At 46.5% G+C, this 20,331-nt stretch overlaps 1 protein-coding gene across 4 annotated transcripts; it reads right to left on the bottom strand.

Moving 5' to 3' along the window:
• Positions 1 to 4,794: 4,794 nt before the first annotated feature.
• ZFYVE27 (zinc finger FYVE-type containing 27) lies at positions 4,795 to 17,217 on the bottom strand. 4 transcript variants are annotated; one of them, XM_079977088.1, is made up of 13 exons: positions 17,016 to 17,217; positions 15,721 to 15,924; positions 15,114 to 15,184; positions 14,453 to 14,639; positions 11,974 to 12,069; positions 10,553 to 10,665; positions 9,462 to 9,604; positions 8,116 to 8,187; positions 7,788 to 7,808; positions 7,335 to 7,482; positions 6,278 to 6,324; positions 6,013 to 6,094; positions 4,795 to 5,734 (listed from the first exon to the last, which is right to left on the bottom strand). In XM_079977088.1, exons 2-13 carry the CDS (start codon positions 15,921 to 15,923, stop codon positions 5,670 to 5,672), a joined length of 1,248 nt encoding a protein of 415 aa, XP_079833214.1. In that variant the 5' UTR covers position 15,924; positions 17,016 to 17,217; the 3' UTR covers positions 4,795 to 5,669. The 4 variants fall into 4 exon arrangements, with proteins under 4 accessions (XP_079833214.1, XP_079833215.1, XP_079833216.1 ...); XM_079977089.1 differs by lacking the exon at positions 17,016 to 17,217 and adding an exon at positions 16,625 to 16,985; XM_079977090.1 differs by lacking the exon at positions 7,788 to 7,808 and having other exon boundaries at positions 17,016 to 17,214.
• Positions 17,218 to 20,331: the final 3,114 nt, after the last annotated feature.

Genomic DNA, 20,331 nt, shown 5'->3' with positions numbered 1-20,331 from the left:
GTGGCAATACCAAGCGAGGTATTGTGTTCCTAACACAAACACTCTGCCTGAGGCCTTCATGGTCCCTTACAGAGTAATAGACATCAAGTGGTCTATAGGTTTAATTATTCAAGACCATTTGTAATTGGGGATGGACGGACCACTTTGCTATATGAAACCGTTTATGTGAAGTTTCACTGAAAAATATGCCCGTCACCAATTCTGCCTCCTTCCCCTCTCCATGTTTACTTGCCTATGGGCCTGTAGAAATATCATGACTACTCCAAGTAGGTTAGTGCGCCAACCCCAGAGGAGCACATCAGACCTGTGCATGCACCAGTGAGGAACCAAACCACCAACTGGGCCTGCCGGGTGGCTGTGTCCACCACACAGGATGCCAGACCACCAACTGAGCCTGCCCGACAGATGGCAAACACAGGACAAATGTGTCTCCCTGGGGCCCTTCCATCTGGCAGTTTTCCAGACTCCTGAATGGTCAAGACCAGCTGGCAAGTTAATCCTGGAGCGAATATTTATAGCATCAGCACTGCCAGTTTCACCGCTCCCCACACCAGCTGTGGGGGAGTGGGGGCTGCCCAACACAAAGCAAGCTGTAGGAACTGAGTCTGGCTCCCACACACAGAAGGGTTTTTCACTGGGGCTCATTCCCAGCCAAAGTTTGCTGAGGAAGAGAGGGTGGTAGCTGAGGAGCTCTTGAAAGAACCTCTCTTCCACTCAGGGAATCCTCCGCCCTCAGATTTTCCAGATGAGCTGCTTCGCAAATCATACAGCATGTCACACACACAACTTACTGTTGAGTTCATGGTTTTTGGCCACAACTGCGTGTCATGACTCACTTTTCCCTGCACACTACTGAGAGGATGTTGTTGAAGATTCAACCACCAGTTTGATCTGTTTTTGTACACTGAAGTGGTGGTGGTCGGGTGTTGCCATCTTGTCCTTTGCCTCAAACCGCTAAGTGTCTTTGGCTAGCCGTGCCTTTTGTCAAGGCAAACTTGCCGTCCTGCTGGAGGGTGCTGAGGGAAAACGACTGGGCTGGTAATGTCTCACACATAGTCCCCTCAAAAATGTGAGCTATTTTGTTCCCCCTAGGACTTCAATCCCCTTCAGATTGTGAACTGGGATATATTTACAAGCTAGGCCATTCCCCACTGTTCTTACATTTTGATTTATATGGCCTGCACATTACTTGGACACTGACAGATTCTCATGGCACCTGACAGCTTCAGAGCCATCATTGCTTGACTTCAGGGGAAGAATGCAAACCCCGCTAGCTCCGTAAATACCCTTCTGTGACTTACAAAAGGAACACTTTCCACTTCTTTGAATCAGATCATAGAGAGGGATTAACAGTGCATTTACTTTTGTCCAAGAATTCCATGCTACATCCAGTTAGTAAATTAGGTAGAAAATAAAGTGCCCACCTGATCAACATTCACATGGGACTAGTCCTCAAGGCCTTAGCAACCTGAAACATTTACTAACCCAGGTCCACTGAGTAGGAGCATCCCTAGCTTGGGGTTGCTTTTGTTCACGGAGCAGCTTTTTATTAAAAATACCATACCTGGGGATGCAGTCATCTGTATTCAATTTTCTTCACTGAAAATGCCATTTTAAGCTATTAAATTTGGTCCATTTTTTTTTTTTTAAGAAAACAGGTCTTCCATCTTCTATCCTGTCCAATATCCACTCTAATAAATCCCATAGAACTTATCCTGATCACCATCTTGCCTGCTTGGTTTTGCCACCATTTTGCTGAAATTTTCATTGACCCTCGTTTCATCTCGGGGACATGCATGCAGATCTTAAGACAACTCTTGCTCTTGCTGTGCTCTCTATCATTCAGGATTTTTTCATTATTTTTATTAATTCCAAGTCTTTCATTTAAAAAGTGTTCCAGCTTCATTTTATGAGGTGCTTTTAAAAAAAAAAAAAATGAATCTTTCACAAAATGAAGCTGGAGCACTCATGTTGTGGCATCTGCATAGCATTTCCAGCTCAGCCAAGTATTCATAAAATATTTATTTTCTGCTTATGGCAGATCCAAATTCAAAATTAATTCCCATTGATATCATAACTAACTTGCCCCATTGATTTCAGTGGGAATTAGGTCTGGCCCAGCCCCAATGTTTTGAGTCATATGCTGTATTCATGCTGCATTTATTTCATGTCAAGGTCATCAGGGACACTGAATTCTGGCATCATTGTTGTGTTTAGAGTACTGCCATTATCATTCTGGTAACGGCAGGCTTTAATCATGAATGTAGCACTCCATTTTCAGTTCCCCTAATCAACAGATAATCAATGAGAAAGCTAAGCAAGTTCTTCTGCCTCAAATTTGCTTGCAAAAGCCAACTTATACATTCCACTCATTTGACTTTTATCTCAACATTATTATTTATGGGTTTATCAAATATTAATTTTTTTCAGAAGCATCCTTCATAATTTAATTTGAAATGACACTTCTTTTTGATGCAGAAATACTAATAAGCCACAGGAAATTACCTGCAACTTTAGCGTCTGATTTCATTGCAGCACTAAATTCCCCTCTTCACTTCCCTCACTGCCATGTCCATACAGGCCCTGTTCAGAGTTCCCCCACAGCAGCACAGTGGTTCTTGGGTCTAGCTTGCAGCACTGCCACTTCCTTACATCTGCGATCACACGGCAATAAATAGAACAAAAGCTTTTGCATTATCTTAGCGGGAGAGTCTGCCAAGATCTCTCAATATACCGGAAGCTGCATATTGAGCCACAGCCGCTGCACTCTTTATCATATGCTCAGTTCTGTATGAAAACCGCCATCCAGCGAAGCTTAAAATGTCACACTGCGCTAACAGTACAGGAAATTTTAAGAAATACTGTTTATTGAGCGAGTATTGGGAGTACCATCTCCACAATGTAGTATTTTGGACCCGAGTTGGGTTTTTTGTACTGCTTAAAGAACTATTTCAGCTGTTTTTACTGTATGTCTGTGAGCTGCCTTGAGATACATGTAAGAAGCAACTTATAAAGTTAATACTACAGCTGCACCAGGTAGGCTAATTGCTCCTGAGGAATCATCCTGCTCATGAGTGTTTACCAACCGGCTGAAGTTCACCAGTTGCAGGAGGGTGGCTTCTCAGTTGTGCAAGAGCGAACAAGCTGCTAGCATCCTGCCATGTGACACTTTGTCCTCTTGAACATTTCCAACCTTATGACGGGGAGGTGGCAGCCACATGCTGTGACCAGGTAACATGGAGGAAGGACCAGCTCTCCGTGTGGTTGCACTTTGTAACTCTACATGGAGCTGCCGTACCAAAATATAAAATAAAACAAGTCATCCCAATCCGCGTTATACCTGTGTAAAATGCTGCTGAGATCTGGCCTTTGGGAGTAAGCTATAGAATCTCAAGCCTTGCTGTAAGTACCAGAAGGGAACCGAGGAGGATGCGATTCTAAACACAGGGAACATTGTGTGAACTTTAGCTAACAAGGCAGCCTTGTTCTTTCTTTCTATAATCCTTTCTCCTCATTCATTGTACCCATGACAGAACCTGACCTTTTCCCTAAGGTTATTTCCAAGAGCAGCGACTGTGTTCGTTTGCCAAGGATGGTTTATTTCATACTAGAATTCAAATAAATCATCAGTGACATTTCAGCCCCAGATTCAAGCACCAGTAAGCTGTGACATGGCACTGAGGAGTCTGCCCATGCTTTTTCCTGCTAAGATGGTTGAGGGGAAAGCAGAGGCTACACTACACTACACTCTTTTTTCCTATTTTATATTCATTTCTTCGCATTGCAGCTATTTGCAATTTTTTAAAATCCTCATGAAAATTCATCAGCCTTTTAGCGCACACGTCTCTCAATAGACGTTATATGCAATTTTGACTTATGTACACATTTTTGCAAGCAATTTCCCCTAACATAATTTTGTATGCTATTTTCACAAATAACTTCATTTTTCACACACACACACACACACACAAATATGTGCATTTCTGTAAACATTGCTTGGCTGGAGAACTGCATCATGAAATTTGGCTAAGTGTGAATTTCAAAGGATCGCTGTCTTTCAGTTCATGAATTGTTTTGGAAAGTGTGGATTTGATACCATTTGGCTTCAGATACATATGGAACTGAACTCCTCTTCCATCTCTAGCAAGTGGGAAGAAAGTGAGCCAAGGCCCATGACTCACACGGAGGGTGAACATCTGATTTGGGGAGACCCCTGTACTTGCAGAGCCTTCCTGCACAATTTTAAAGCTATTTAAGCTACCAGCCATCATATCTCTTAGTGATTAATTCCAGGAGCTGTATTCTGTATCATGTGAAAAAGTACCTTTTGTTTGGCCTGAATCCATTTCCAGTCTGGTTTTGTATCTTGTGTGTGTTCGTGCCCCCCACCCCCAATTAAAAATGCTTCACCCCAAAGAGCTGGAAAATGAGTCGCCATGCACTCCCAGTACACCTCTCCACTTACTGTGGTCCAGTTTGCAACATCGGTCCATCTTTACACACTGTACGGGAACTAGGCCAACATCCATGCCTCCTCTACAGCTCTCCATCCCACCTGCCTCAATAGACTATAGCCTCTATTTCTCAAAACACAGTGGTCTGCTCCAGTCTCCCTTCTTCTGCCCTGCTGCCCCCAGATGCCTTGTTTAATTTGCTCCATCTAGCACCCCCAGATTTGATTATTTCACCTTGCAGATACACTCCTAAGGCTCCACAGCAAGCTTTATGCATAACTAGGACCCCTGTTGCCCATTCCGCCTTCATCACATCAAAAGCCATTTCAGACACTAGGAGCACTGGCTCCACTTTCCAAAGACGCTATTTATTGGTCATATATATATATATATTTATATATATGCATGTGTGCATGTGGGTAAGTCTGCTAGAGAGCAGCAAAAACAAGAACAACAAAAAACCTCTCCTCTCCTGTAGAAAAGATCCACATCATAAGGCAATTGCCTCAGTCCTCCAGCTGAGCTTTGTGATGAACTCCCGTTGGCTGTAGCAGCTTCTGCTCCCTCCAACACAGCAAAGCGTCAAAGGGAAGGAGAATGCCAGGTCCAGGTTGGGCCAGACTGAAGAGCTTTGGCTAAAAGCTATCTAGAAAGAGCAAAGTCAATGGTGGGGAGGGAAGAGATGCCGTCCGTATCTGACACAGGGATAGGAAACAGGTCCAGCTGCATAACACAATCACACGTCTGCCTTCTTTACACAGCAGAGCCAACTTACAGATTGCCACCCAGAGGAAGATCCAGCTTCCCCTTCTAAACACGCAGCACCTCGCTCAGTAGTGAAACACAAGACACAGACACATCTGGCAGTCCAGATACCATGAGCCACCTTGCGAGGTGGGGAAGGCCAGCTTCCTGCTAGGGAAAATGGGGGCAAAGGACTTTTTTGCTTCAAGGTCGAGGAAGGAGGGAGAGCCTACAGTAGTCTAGTGCACGAGTCTCCTACTATGCAGTTAATCATGAGTGCAGGACCTCTCGCCAGCTGCTCACAGAGGGAGGGGGCACACGTGGCAGCTGCACCAGCCCCTTTCCTATTAGATGTACAGGGAAGAGTGGAAGGAGTGCACGGTGCTGTTGCTTCGCTCCCCGCAAGTATCAGCAAATACGGGGTAAGACGCAGAGTGAATTCCGCAGAGGGCAGGGCTCCAGATCGGCTTCTCACTTGACGAGCGCTTGGTTGCACTGCCCGCAGACAAAGACGGTCTCCCGCTGGGCATCAGGGGCTGCGGTAGAAAGCACTGGTCAGAGACTCGGCCAAGGACTGTGCAGCTTTCCACCCACAGAACCCAACAAGTGTTTCATTAACCCTCAGACACCCCCCCCCAAGAGAGAGAAAGCCTCTGTCCTCTGCTACCTCCCCACTGTAGCATTAATTAGAAACAGTGAGAATTACACCCAGCGATTCCCCCGATGGGAAACAGCAAGCGCACAGAGGAGGAGGAGTAGCCTCCCAAGCTGCCTGCCAGAAAGGCCATCTCTCACTCTCCCACTCCTCACTCACCTGTAGCCCCCATGCAGCTCTTGGGAACTTTGAAGGAACAGCACCTGGAGCAGAAACTGTTCCCACAGTTGCTGCAGCTCCGCTGGAGGAAAGGAAAGAGAGACAAACACAGCTATAGGAACAAGGTCCCATGAAACCATTGCTTCAAATGCAAGGATTCAAGAAGGTTATTCACTGCTGACCAGAGGTCAGGCTTGAGATCCACAAGGTGGGGAGCAGGAAATTGAAAAGGAGTAGTTGGGGGCATGCTGGGCCAGAGACTCACCCTCTTCTTTAACACAGAGAAAGTGGCTGAACAGCTTGCACAGTTCCCTGTGGAAAATCAGAAAAGAAACATGTATCAGTCAAACCTGGTGCCTCTTCTTCCACCAAACTGCATAGAAATATTGCCCTGCCCCCAATGTCTGCCCACAGTCCTTCCCTACTAAAAGCCCAAACATAACCTACTGCCCCACTAGGCAGTCCAGGAGGCTCATCTAGGTGGGACCACGTGCCAAGAGGGCATCCCACTGAGGGCTGTCTTCAGGACCCTTGATCCGAGGAGATTTGAGATGGGTCTGCACACTGCACCTCCCAGGTGATGTCAATCCTCCACTCCAAAAAGTTGTGCCAAGAGCAGAGATGGCCGTAAGCCAATTAAATGTGGAATTTGGCATCATCAGGATGAGATTCCAGTGTGGCATAAGTGATCAAGTGCTAGATTGGAATAGGAACAAAGACTTGGGCCTGATACAAATAACCACTCAGCTCCACTAAGCAGGCTTGCTCATACCTCTCTCTCAGGGCAGAATGACATGTTACACTGGCAAGTAGGAACTCACAAGCCCAGTTTCCGGAGGTAATGAAAAAAAGGGAGTTAAGGGGCTTTTTGTAAAAATGTTAGTACTTAACACCACCCCACCCACACCTTGCCTGTAAAATGATTCATCTGCAACAATATTTCACCATCAGAAGCGACCTCAGCACACATATTTTTAAAGCACCAAGAACAATGGCATGTTTCTGGCATCTAACATCAGGCAGGCCTCCTCTGTGGCAGCAACTGGGTCAGAGTCTTCCCATTCTGCCAATCTTCTCTTCTCCACTCCCCTTCCACAACCTGGTGCCCCCCCCCCGATGTTTTGGATTACAGCCCCATTAGCCCAAACCAACAAGACCATGCTGGTTGGAGCTGAAGGCTAAAGCATCTGAAGGGCACCAGGTTTCCTCACCAGGTTGAGGAAAGCTCATCTACACAGTTCCCGCTTCAGTCCCAACAAGACAACATGTCCCACGGCACCATCCACTCTTGCCACTTCCACACACCCTCCCAAATCCTGTACCGAGATTGTTGGTTGGGTAGCGCTTCCGCAGCCGCTCCGTCAGCCGTGACACCCTGCTGCGAATCACCTCGTTCTTGCTCATCATGAAGGGGTTGTCAGGAAGGCCCATGTCGAATTCCGCTGAGCAGTGGGAGACATCGTCATCCTCCTGGGCAGGTGGAGAGGGAAGCTTGTCAAGGAGCAGCTGGCTCACACAGTGCCTACTCTGGGGCAGGAGGACAAGGGCGTACTGGGGGGCACCGCCCACTGACAAAGCGCTGAAGACAAGGAAAGGCTGGGCTAACCATGGGCAACACACAAAATGCCAAGCTGGTGGAAGGGTTGCAGTCAGGTTTTCCAGCTTGGGAAGGTGGGCACAATCAGGGCAAAGAACACAGCAAAGACATCAACTCTGCTTGAGCAACTGAAGTGAGTTTTGGCTCAAAGGCAGGGTGGCCCAGCTCCCGCACTCACCATTACTAGCAGCTGGGTCTCCTGCTCCCGCAGCAAAGAGAAAAGACAAGAGATGATGTCCAGAAGAGCCCAGCCCAAGCTAGCCTTCACCTTTTATGGTGTACCCATTTCCAGAAAAGTGCACTGTCTCAAGTCCCCTATTTCTCTCTCTTCCCCATACCAACATGCTCACTGCATCACAGACATGGACTCTGATGTGCTGCCACTCATGGCCCTTCAGTGACAGGAGGAAGGGTGTCCCCTTAAACTTGCTGGCCTAGCAGCATCACCTGACTCCACCACAGCACAGATCAGTCCAAGCCCTAGGCGGCTCTCTCAGGGCACATACCTCAATAGCATCCTTGAACTCATCATCAGGCTCTGCCTCCTCTGCTTCCTCCACACTGCCAGGGGTCAGATCCTATGGGGGAAGCAAACAACGTTACAACTGGAGGCAGCAATGCTTCTGAATGAAAGTTGCTGGATACCACAGGAGGGGCAGGTGCTCTTCTGCTCAAATCCTGCTTGCTGGCTTCCCACAGTCATCTGGTTGGCCACTGTGAGAACAGGATGCCGGACTAGAAGGGCCATTGGCTGTTCTGATGTTACAAGACTAAGGAAGCAAGGCCCACCAGTCCTTGTAACAGTGGTAAATGAATCCAAGAGGGGTGCTACACAGATGGCCCCATCCCATTCCAGCTACCCCAATGCAAGAGTAACATGGAAGCTACGAGGATGCATTTCCCCTCCTGCCTAGACACAGTTGTTTATTACTATGGTAGTTTGTAATACACAAGACCCCAAACAATGCTGGTATGCAGATCCTGAAATGCCTTAATGGGCAGCACAAAGGGAAAACACAGGAACAAGCAGTGAAGACTGCCTGAAGAGCTGTGTGAAGGGAGAGAAGGGCATCGCCCTTTTAAATTTTCATGTAAACTTAGCTAAGTTGTTAAAAAAAAAAGAGACAGGGACAAGCTGAAAACATTACTATACTTTTAAGCACCAACTGGAGAAAATTAAGCCAGGCACAATTTTTGAGGCTCCACATTTCAACAGTAGGTTCCAGGTGCACCTCCCCATAACCAGCTGCAACTAAAAAGTTTGGGAACTCTGAAAAGTAGCACGAAGGGGACAGAACAAGGATGGCAGCTGCCCTAAATAGACGTACCTGTGTAGGCAAAACTGAGGCCCTACTTCTCCAGGGTCAAGATTGGGAACAGGGTCTGGGAGGTTTTCATCCATGATGCATAGCTTTGCCCCTTTCAAAAAATTTCTGCCACTCCCATCAGGACCTTACTTTGCACACTATGGCTTGTGGTCCTCCAAGTGTTGCTGGACGGCATCACTGACCAGACCAGCTGGAGCTGGTGGGGATCGGAGTCCAACAACATATGGAGGGCCGCAGTTTCCATCATTCCATATCCTATAGAAGATTGGGAAGGGTGGCAGAGAGATATATGGAACCACAACCAACAGAAGCAAGATGGGGCACATTTCCTAGGACTGTAGATCTGGAATCAACTACAAAGCCACCAGCTAATAAGACTGTTATGCAGGCCAGGATAATCTATGACCTCAGGCATTTCCAAAAGATAAAGCAACACTCTCTGGGCACATTGGATGAGCATATCAATTCTCATTCTACTTGGAAGTGGGCAACACAGACCCATCTATTCTTCTACCATGCCTTACCTCAGTACTAGTGGGTGTAGGTGTCCGGTCCGGCAGGGATCCAGACCCAACTTCTCCAGCATCCAGCTCCACTGGCTCTGGAGTCCTAGCAACAGGCTTGAGGCCCAAACGCTGCTCTACAGCAGACTTCAGCTCCAGCAAGACTAGGGAGGGAGAGGGAAAGGGTAATGGTTGCAGTAAACAGCACAGGCTTTCAGCACTGGAGGAACAGCATGGCATTCAAGCCTATCTCCAACCCAAACACCCAAGAAGTCGATACTGGCACACAAGCAACCAATGTCCAATGTAGCTAATGGTATTTAAAACACTAGTAGGCCTACCTGAATACCCCACAGTTCTCTAGCACTAATCTCACTCCCAGACAGAACTGTCTATAACCCCATAGCTCCTCAGTAGACAGGGGAAAAGGCTATCTACCACTACAGTAAATATTCTCCACCACTTACGGTATTTGTGTTGTTTGGGGGTGGGTTGCAACTGGTTGCTGATATTCACAGCCCCTTGGCCACTGCTCCAGCATCCTCACAAAACCTATTCAAAGTGAGGCCAGGAAGCAGTGCCTTCACTCTGAGTGGGCACTGTGAAAAGAGCTGTGCTCTGAATAGGTTCATGCCTGTTTTCACTCTTCCCTGCCACCATCCCACACAAACAATATTCCAGAATGAAATGCATTCAGAGGGCAAATGTTCACAACACACACCAAAACAGTTTTCCAGCAAAGGACTGTCTCCCTTGTGATAACCCCCCGTTTTCTGCAACAGGCAGTTTATCCTTAGCATCCCAAGATGTGCTTCCCCACTGGGACACCTCTAAATGGAAAAATCTTCCACTACTCTTGAATGCTAAAGAGCTTGTTTATGGGACTGGGGCAGCACAGAAGAGATGCATTTTTTCCTCTCTCATCAAAATTTGCTAGCAGCTTCACACTGTTGCCCTAATTTGGAATAAGATAGGGCTGCAGCAGGGGTGCACAGATCTACAGCAAAGAAAGCCTTGACCCTGGGCACCCTGTCTCCAGTCAGCTGCTGCAGCTTACTTCCCCAAGGTTCCCATGGAACAGAATGGTACAGGAGAGAAGAGCAATCTCTTACCTTGATAAAATGCCACGTTACCCAAGAAAAGGGCATTATTGAGCAGCACAAAGACCCAACATAAGGGCAGCAGGTAGAGAGCACAAACGGAAGCCATCAGCATCCCATAAAACCTGGGCAAAAAAAGGAGCAGAAGGGGCATGACACATCTGGGCATCAGGATGACAGCCAGGTGCCTTGAGAGCACCTCAAGCCTGTCCAGCCCCCCATTATTCTTGGATATGGAACAGAGAGCATCTAGGGGGAGCCTGAGAGCCTTGTTCCTGCCTCTCTCCACCTGTCCTAGGGCGGCTCTAACAGGCTTCATAAGAACTGCTGCTGCTGCCCAGAAAGGACTGGGGTATTTTGGGGAAAGTTTTGTCGGGAGTTTTTACTGTTATTGATATGAATTTTTTGTATCTTTATTTTTATGTGGAAATTGTTCAGTTTGGTTATGTGGTTTTTGATGTGTTTTGTTTATTTTTATGACTCCTTTGCTATGTTTGTAATGTGTAAATCTTTTCATACTGTAAGCCACCTTGAGCATTGTTTTAACTGTGGACAGACGGCTTACATATAAAATGATGATGGTGATGATGATGACATCACCTCCCTTTGCCTACCTTTCAAGCAAATAACCTCCCCTCAATCTGGACAAACCTGTTCAGCCAGATAGCTTCCCCATGAACACCAGCCACAATATATATGGGCATGGACACCTGCCCAATATGAGGGGAAAGGCAGGGACTCCGTACCCCTATAAAGTGACCCAGTAAACAAGCCTGCAAACCCCCCAAAGCAGCAAGGCAGCAGTGTCCCAGTGACAGGAGCGAGCTGGCAGTAAATAACACCAAACAAGTTGGAGTTAACTCCTTATTAGCAAAAGCAGGATCTTCCTAATGAGCAATGCAACTCATCTCCGGCAGGTCTTGCCCCTATGAAGCAGTTGCTAAGGCTGAAGGTCCCCATCTGCTCACAGCTGCCTTAGTTCCCTCCTCTCCAGGGTTTTCCCCAAGCAATCTGAGACTGCACCAGCACAAAACTAACTTCTCCTCCACCTTTTTCACACCTCTTTCTGGGAGACCTGGAGGGAGGGGAGTCTGTCGCAGCAGGAGGCGGAGACACCCTGCCACCTTCCCCAGCCAGACTCTCTCTGCCTCTTGGCTTCCCTCCTCTCCTGTTTCAGCTTCTGCCCCCGATTCTGGATGTCTGTCTGTCACAGACTCTCCCAGCTCACTAAGCCCTGTTACCTGTTCAGCTTCCGACACCTCCTCCTCCCTCCGACCACTCATCATCATCATCATCATCATCACACCACCAATCCCAGGGCTCTGAGCCTTCTTCCCTTGAGGGTTCCCCAGCTGGTTCCTCCCACTATTCCTCTACATCCAACCAGCCCATGACACCTAGCTTCCACAAAGTAGTCCTAAGGAAACACTCACTGTGAAGAAAGAGAAGGGTTCTCCCAGTAGATGACGCGATAGACAGCCTCACATCTGCCACACAGCCGGCTCAATAGGGCCTCTAATTGGATTAAGCTGGAAAAGGAGATCACAGCAGATTTAAACATGCTCCTCAGGCCCCTTTGCGCACAACCTCACAGCCGCTGCATCAGCCTATGCCCAAGCTGCTTCACAAATGGAGAAAAGTGATCCCCAGCCCCTCATTCAGTTCAAGACAAGGGTTGAAGTGCAAAAGAAGATTCCCTCATCCACACAGGGCATAGTTAGGATGAGCCCTGCATAGGATGAACCTCCTATGCCAGCTAGCTCCAGGCAGGCAGGCAAGTTGGATACAGAAAGCAACTGTCTAAGTTTAACAAGAGGGATAAAAGCCAGCATGATTTGGAGTCCAGCACTCTTGTCTGTGGAGTATAGGAGACCCTGGGTTCACATCCACTGCTGAGGCAATCTTGGGCATCTCTTTCCTATAGCTACAAATCTGAATAATGACAACTAACTTAAGAGTTGCCGCAAAACTAACAGTGCAATCCTAACCATGGCTTGCCTGGACCCTATATACTAAAGGGGCATGCAGTAACATGGCACCTCTGCTCTTAACTTTTAGATGAAAGAATGCAGACTCCCATAAAGAAAGGGATTTGAGTTCACTGGCTACAACTCAGCGAGTCATATGATGGATGGGTTGGCTATCAGGCTCCAATGCCTTGTGCAAAATGCTGACAAAGTGCCTACTGACATGGTCAGCTTTGGGTAGGGAAGTAACGGGGAAAAGGAGAACTTGCCCTTTGATTCCAGCTACTTCTCCCTATCTAAGTTGCAGGTTTCAAAAACTGAGCCACTTTCTGAATTCACAGCACTCTGATAAAGTGTTATGTCCTGATAAAACATCTATTAGAGCAGTTAACCGTCAGTCCTTGGCATAGGAAAATTCTGACGTCTTGTAAAATTTGACTTGCAAATCCTTGGCTGTATAGACATGCTGAAGTAATACAACATGTTAATAAAAAAAACATATTTTTAAAGAATAATAATAATCAAAATCCATTATTTCTTAAACAAAAGGATGCACCAGGAGTGTGTCTTCCTCATAAGTAGGTAATAAATGTAGTAAATCTGAAGTAACGGTTACATTTAGCTGTAAATCAATATGTTTTAATAGCTCTATCGAGCAGCAAAAACACCAATTTCTTGGGGAAAATAACTGTACAAATGGAAAAGTTGATTAAAATCAATGATTTAAAAATGAGGCTTCTTGCCTGGTGATTGAAATCGATCCACTGTCCTGGAAGGAGGATGCATACTTTGCGGCATGGGCAGGAGAGTCATGTAAATGCTTAGTAACTCTTCCTCCTGGAGTCACACTCCCAACTAGCAAGGGTGTGCAATGCCCCCAAAGGGTGAACGGCAGTAGTGCAGTAAAGCACCTTGGAAGGTAGCTAATCTAGAGGAGTCAGCACTGCTCTCCCAGAGTTTCTTAAAAGTGGGGTCACCACCGTCTTCCACACACGCAACGTTACTGTGCAATTATATTCCCCCCAGTCATGACACAATTCTTGCCCCACAGCAATGATGAAATGGTTAGCACCTGCAATAGCATATGGACTATCCTGAAATATAGTCCCAACCTTCCCCCTCAACCACTAAGATTTGACCCAAATGCCTGTGTTGCTGGCCAACTGCGTAATGCATTTGTTAGAATGCTGTGGACAGTATCCGTGATAGGGTCCATTTGGGAAGACACTGTCTGCCCACCCCCAAAAAAGCCTCCATGACACACACTGGCCTGTGCTAGTGCCTGTGCAGCTGTTTACTTAAACATTAAAAGATCAACTCTGTGCAGTTGTGCACAGCTCTTCAAGTGCACAAGTGCATGGTTGAAGAAGAAGCAGAAGAAGAAATGGATTATTGTGCCCTACTGGGCACAGCTTCAGAGCTATGTAGTTGTGCACCTGAAATATCCTTGTGTTAAAAAACACACACAAATGGTTGGGAGAAATAAAAACTCAAAAGTAAAAATCAGCTGGTCAAAAATAAATGAAAAAGACATTGTAAGTGAAGAGACTGAAATCATAGAAGACAAAAGAAGGGGAATGGTGGAATACCACACAAATTGTGACACAGAAGGGTCACTAAATTAGTTCTGCAGGCTAAATTGCTCCCATTATTCAGGGTAACAATTGCACATTACTTATCTACAATGGAAATATCCACACAAAATACAGAAAAATGGTTACAAAAATCAAACAAGAGAAAAACACAATGACGAGGTGGAAATCTCGATCTTGCAACGGGTTGACTATTAAGCCCAGTGGATTCAGAACGACTGCAATATTCACCATCAGGAAAAAAATGTGTAGTGTGAACAAGAAGCCCAAGAAGCATCCTTCCAATCACATACTTCAAAGGGACCCACCTACGGGTCAACGCATTTTCTCCATCCTTCCCTAAGAGCACTTACAAGCCCTTCACTTCAGCCACAGCCTCATGTCGTGCAAGCTGAACTTTCCTCACATCCTCACGCCGCACACTGTGGTACCTACGACGTGCCAGCTCTTCTTCACTCAGACGGATGCGGCATGTCTCCTGCAGGTAGCCCAGCAAGGCTGGCACCGAGACCAGCAGGACGCAAAGCCCATACCACGCAGCTGGAATGAAAGGTGGAACAGATGCAGAGATCATTTTACCACCCAACTGTTTGGCCAGTCACAACACACCTGCACCACTATCACCTATAGCTCAGTGGTAGAGCGTTTGCTTTGAACAGAGAAGGTCCCAGTTTCAATCCCTGGTATCTCCAGGTAGGAGAGGGAATGTCTTCTTTCTCAACACCTGGAAAACTGCTGCCAGTCACTGTCAACAATAATGAGCGTGACATACCAATGGTCTGACTTGATATAAGGCAGCTTCCTATGTACTACCCCATAAACCACCTGAAAGGAGGCCCATCTGCCTGCCAGTCTCTCCATTTCCTTACTACCTCTCACAATTGGTTCTGCTAACCCTCATAATCTGCCCCCAGTAACATATTCTATTCCCCACAGGATCAATCCCCCAAGGCTCACATCATACCTGAAAGGAGCCCTATTGGGTACCCAGCACAAAGGTCCAACATTTCTCACCTTCACTAAGAGTCAGCAGCAGAAAGTTGAGGCCCAGGCAAGTAAGGAGGGAGCAGAGAGGCATCTGCCAGCTGTGAAACATACATGATCAAGCATTTATTGCCACGCCAAAAGGATATTTAGCTGTACAAATGAGGTATGAACATGAGAATGGTGGAGATGGAAAGGGCAATCCTAAGTTTAAGTCTCGGGTCATGGAATACATTAACTTGCCTTGAGCACATAAAAACGGTATATAAATAATAAATCAAATTAGATTGAATGAAGACAAAAGCAAGGTAAGGGTAGGGTATTTTTTAAAATGGGGGAATGTTGTAATCAGCCACAGACACTAGCCAAGTCACAAATGCAGCAGCATATCTTGTTTAAGCCCAACTGCACACAGCGTTTCCCATGCTGAATGCTTGGTGTCTCTTAGAGCAAGTGGAATTAAGTATTTGGCCAGGACTCTTCGTCTTCTCTCTTTTTTCTCCCACTTGCAAAAGTGAGACTCCCAAAGAGCCTGTGCTTTTCTGCCCTCCAACATGGCAGGAGACAACAACAAAAATTTCTCTAGCTCCACCACAACCATCACCCACAAGGTGCAACTAAGTAGTTGGGCACCAACCTGAGGAGGAACCACACCCCTTCCGCAATATCCTGCAGTGGTTCCAAGTACAGCTCCAGTCGCTTGTAGGATACTACTAGATTGAAGAGATCCAAGGAAGGGGGCTTGGGTGACAAAGGGGAAACTGGTTGGGAATTGGAAGCTGTGGGGCTGTCCAGTCCATTCCCTGTGGTCGCTCCACTCTCACGCTCTGGAACCTGCATACTGTAGATGTGAAGGTTGAGAGGAACACAAAAAAGAACAATAAAAATAGTCAACTCTTCCCCACCCCTAGTGTGAAGGAAACAACAGAGATGACCTTTGGGAAGGGCAGGGCCCACATCCCCCCATGCAAAGGAACTGCATTCACTATGACTGGGCAAGTCATGAGAAACAGATACCTACAACAGGTGTCACTTTTGCCCCACTGAGGCCCCAGAACCTGCATGATAGGGAGAGCCAACACACAAATTGTCCCAAGAGCTGCAGAGTCATAGGAAAGCTCCTCAAAAGCATCTCCTCCTTTTGCAAACAACAACAACTGCAGCCACCTGAGAGTCAGGGTGGAGAAACATCCCCTGTAACCCTATGCCATATATACCAAAAGGCATGCAGACAGTCTGTGCTAATTAATCTGGCCTAATAATTTATTTTATACACCCACAATTGCAAGCACATATTAAAATATATATCCATAAACATGCATCAAAGGCACAGAGAGAATCCATTCTTGTAATCCTCTTTAGCTAATCTAGCAGGATAGGTCCAGGGTGACAAGGGACAAGCAGCCCACATTAAGTGATACTCAAAATACAGCATCCAAGAATGTGGGGTGCATCTGCGACACGAGAGGAACACGTTCAGGTGGAGAGAGGAATGACCAGATCATATTCTGCAACTTATTTGATATTGGCAATGTCACTACCTGGGTCACTCCGGGTGAATCAAAAGGGGCAAAACAGGACAGCATGGGATGCTCAGTACTTGGGAGGCAGGCAAAATGTCTTCCTCCAGACAAGGAGGTTAAAATGACCCCTCTTCTCTCTTCCCCCGAGGGGCTCCTGCGCCATGGCAGGCAGAAATCCAGCAGGTGAAGCGCTCTCTATCAGATCCTCCCAGCGCCGGGTAAGCTTCATCTGCTGCACTTCCGCACATCGCGGCACAGCAGCCCCTTCCCGGAAAAGAAAAGAAAAACGGGAATTCAGCCCTTGACGAGCTGCACCCCGGAGGCTCCGGCGGAACCAGGGCTCAGCTTGCGGGGCAGCCACAGAGCTCCGCCGGAGGAGGAGGAGGCGCCGCCGGCTCGTCCCACCTACCTCTACACAAGCGGCCCACAAGCCCTACGGCCCCAAATAGGGCGAAAGGGCGGAGCCTCCCCTTCCACGTCCAACCTCGACCTCACCCGTCTCGCCAACACCGCCGCAGCCGCCGACACTTCCTGGGCAGAAGGACCCGGCTGTGCCTCAGCTCCGCTGCGCAGCGCACGTTTCGGGGAAGCGGCGACCTGACCCGCCCACCTGAGGCAGCCGGCCAATCAGAAGCGCGGGAAGCGGCCGCCGCCGCGCGCGTCCTCTGCTGGAAAAGCTGCAGCTCCTATTGGGCAAGAGCCTCCCACCGCCAGCCTATGGGAGCCTTCGTACTTCTTATTCGCCGCGGTCCGCTTTTTATAAGCTCAGTGATTCGTCCCTTCTCCGTCTCTGAACTGCTTTTTCCGCCAGTCGTTCTGCCCACACTGATTGGCACTGACTTTCTAGGATTTGAGGCAGGGAGCTTTGCCCAGCCCTACTTTGAGATGCCAGGGACTGAACCTGTCTTTCTACATGCATCCACTGAGCTACGGCCCTTCTGTAATTTGACCTGCCTTGGATGCTATGCACTTTGACCTGGGTGTGCGGGTCAATTGCTGTTCCACCTCAGACAGCAAAATGTCTTGGGCTGACCTGAATCTTCCCAGAGGAACTCGCTGAAGTCCAGAAACTAGCACTAACCAGCCCTCAAGTCTCAAAAGAGCTTCAGTAGCTCATAATATTCACTGAAGGTTATGGTATCCCAGGGAGCCTATGGCATGGCTTTGTACATGCTCCTGGGAGATGGTGCAGTGACAGGGTGTGATTTTTGTGATCAGACTTGTGGGGCACAAAGCAGGCTTCAGTGGTCCAAGACATGGCCGTAGACAGGATTTATGTTAGGGAGGGAAGGCTTTATGTTAGGGGAGGCAGAACCTCAGTTAAGTATTTTTATTGATTTATTTGATTTAGGGGGGCAGCTGTCCCGCCCCAGCTACACTCATGGTCCAAGGGGAGATTCCAGGAGGGAGGAACTGCAAATTCAAATATGAAGCTACAAGCAAAGATCTGCACCAGCAAAAGAATGGAAATGGATTAAACACTTGTAAAATTGGGTAGCCTCAAGCCAGCTATCAAGGACCTGCAGGAGCAGTACCATACACCAAAAAGAAACCTGATTAATTCTCTGCATAAAGCTGCTGCTAAAATACTTTGACAATACATCCCATCCATTCTTTTTTTATCAAGTGAAATAAGTGGCTACCTTGAATAAAAACTAGTGCAACATATGTATGGAGTCCTATGAAATTTCATTCAGGCAAATTCTTCAGGCTGGTTATTACTCTTTATCTTCTAATTTTATGTGTACACAAATTCTATAAAGTTGCATATAATGGTCCCATTCATACATTATGCTTTAGGTGCAAAACGGGAACAAAAGGAACTCAAATTAATGCTCATTCTCAACTGCAATTTCACTCAAAACCCACAAGGTGGCTGTCCAGATCCGATAACTGATCTCTGCTAAGATGACAACAACAGGAATAGGCAGCTGCTCGCACCTCAGTGGGATTCTGCTTCTGCAAAAATAACCTATGTACAGTGGTACCTCAGGTTAAGTACTTAATTCGTTCCGGAGGTCCATACTTAACCTAAAACTGTTCTTAACCTGAAGCACCACTTTAGTTAATAGTGCCTCCCGCTGCTGCTGCGCCGCCGGAGCACGATTTCTGTTCTCATCCTGAAGCAAAGTTCTTAACCTGAAGCACTATTTCTGGGTTAGCAGAGTCTGTAACCTGAAGCGTATGTAACCTGAAGCGTATGTAACCTGAGGTACCACTGTACAACTTTGAGCTGAGAGCATCTGAAACTACCTAAGAATACACTGCCTCCCTCAAGTTATTTCTTTACAATGCACTCTCTCTCACACACACACACACACTAATGCCAGTCTGCTACTGCTTTTTCCCCACAGTGCTTTTTGGTTTTGTATTCACTGTGTGCATTTATCCAACATGGCTCTACTATTAAACTAGAGGCAGACATTTATGAGCATGTGTTACTGCATGATTACATTGCACAAGTACAGAAATGGCTTTGACTGTAGAATTTAGCATCTTGAGGAGCACAATGGCCATTGTAAAAAGGACATTTTAGACTCGAAGTTCACAAAGTAGGCTTGAAAACAAGTCTGGTGAAATCTCAGAAGGATTTCCAGTGGTTTGGGGTGGGGCTTCTCAGGCTTCCTTCTGCAACTAGGAGAGAAGCAAAATATGCCTGCACCACAAATTTAAAGCTGGTTTCACTTTTTTGTATCGAACCTAAGAACTCCTGTTCTTTGAGGGAACTGGTTCTAAGCACTTTACATTTGCAGTATGAATATGTTTTGTCACAGTTGAACTAAAGTGCTGTGTGGCTAAGGAATGTTATTGATCTAAAGCAAACTTGTTGCTTTGTGTGGAAAATGTTCTTGCTGTCTAGCAACAGGAACTGATCAGCACAGGCACAAGTTTTGAAGTGCTTGGAAAAGGAGTTGGATCTGGGCTTTAGCCAGTTGGCACTTCCCATAGGTAGGTAGGTAGGTAGGTAGGTGGCAGCTCTTGGAAGAACAAGCTTGGTGTATAATGGGTGTCAGAATCAGGGATTGGATTGCCAGCTTACCTTGTAACATAGCCAGTTTTCAGTAGCAGTGGATGTGTTTACCATCAGAAGAGCATCACACTAATGCTGCCAGGTTTGGTAGATTAGTTAGTTTAACTTATAAAAATGCAGTAATCAGTTAAAATGTGCCCCTGATTAATTGGGTAGCAATTTTTTAAATGAAAGAAATAAACTCATTGTGGTTATTTGTACTAATGTTACATATAATACCAGGGGTGGCATGCACTATCTTAGAAGATGCAATAAAACGTAAAACTAAACAATAAAAACCATTTTAACAAGTTAACAAGAGACAAAAGTTAACCTTTGTTGAAAGGTGTATTATTAATTGCCTGCATAGGCCTGGGAGAATAAAAAAAAATCAGCAGGCATTTAAAAAGTGGCACTTAAGAGTTCAGATACTTCGTCCAGGGTTTGAACTTACACATGAGAAACCCATGTTGTTTGGGAGTCGCGCTATGGTTCCCAAACACAACACCATGAGTCCTGGCTTCTCCTCTTCCAACTATGCTATCCAGAGTGTTCTGATGATTCTCTTTTTCTTTTTTTTATAAATTTTTATTAAGATTTTAAAGGTTACAGAAAAAAAAGAATAGAAAAGAAAAAAGAGCTGTCAAAAATGAAGAAAAAAGAAAGAAAAACAATACACATCCAAAAACCAAAAAAAATAAAAAAGAGAAAAAGA

Source organism: Podarcis cretensis, assembly GCF_951804945.1.
Source record: "Podarcis cretensis genome assembly, chromosome: 5".
NCBI classification, from domain to species: domain Eukaryota; kingdom Metazoa; phylum Chordata; class Lepidosauria; order Squamata; family Lacertidae; genus Podarcis; species Podarcis cretensis.
Note: the sequence above shows the minus strand (reverse complement) of the source record. Positions and strands in the feature narration are given on the sequence as shown.

Coding starts and splice junctions, on each gene's coding strand:
- ZFYVE27 (XM_079977088.1), bottom strand. CDS start 15,923: ATGCAGGTTCCAGAGCGTGAGAGTGGAGCGACCACAGGGAATGGACTG. Junction 15,185..15,720: donor GGGGTGTGGTTCCTCCTCAG/GTTGGTGCCCAA, acceptor TATGTTTCACAG/CTGGCAGATGCCTCTCTGCT. Junction 14,640..15,113: donor GCTGCTGACTCTTAGTGAAG/GTGAGAAATGTT, acceptor CTTTCATTCCAG/CTGCGTGGTATGGGCTTTGC.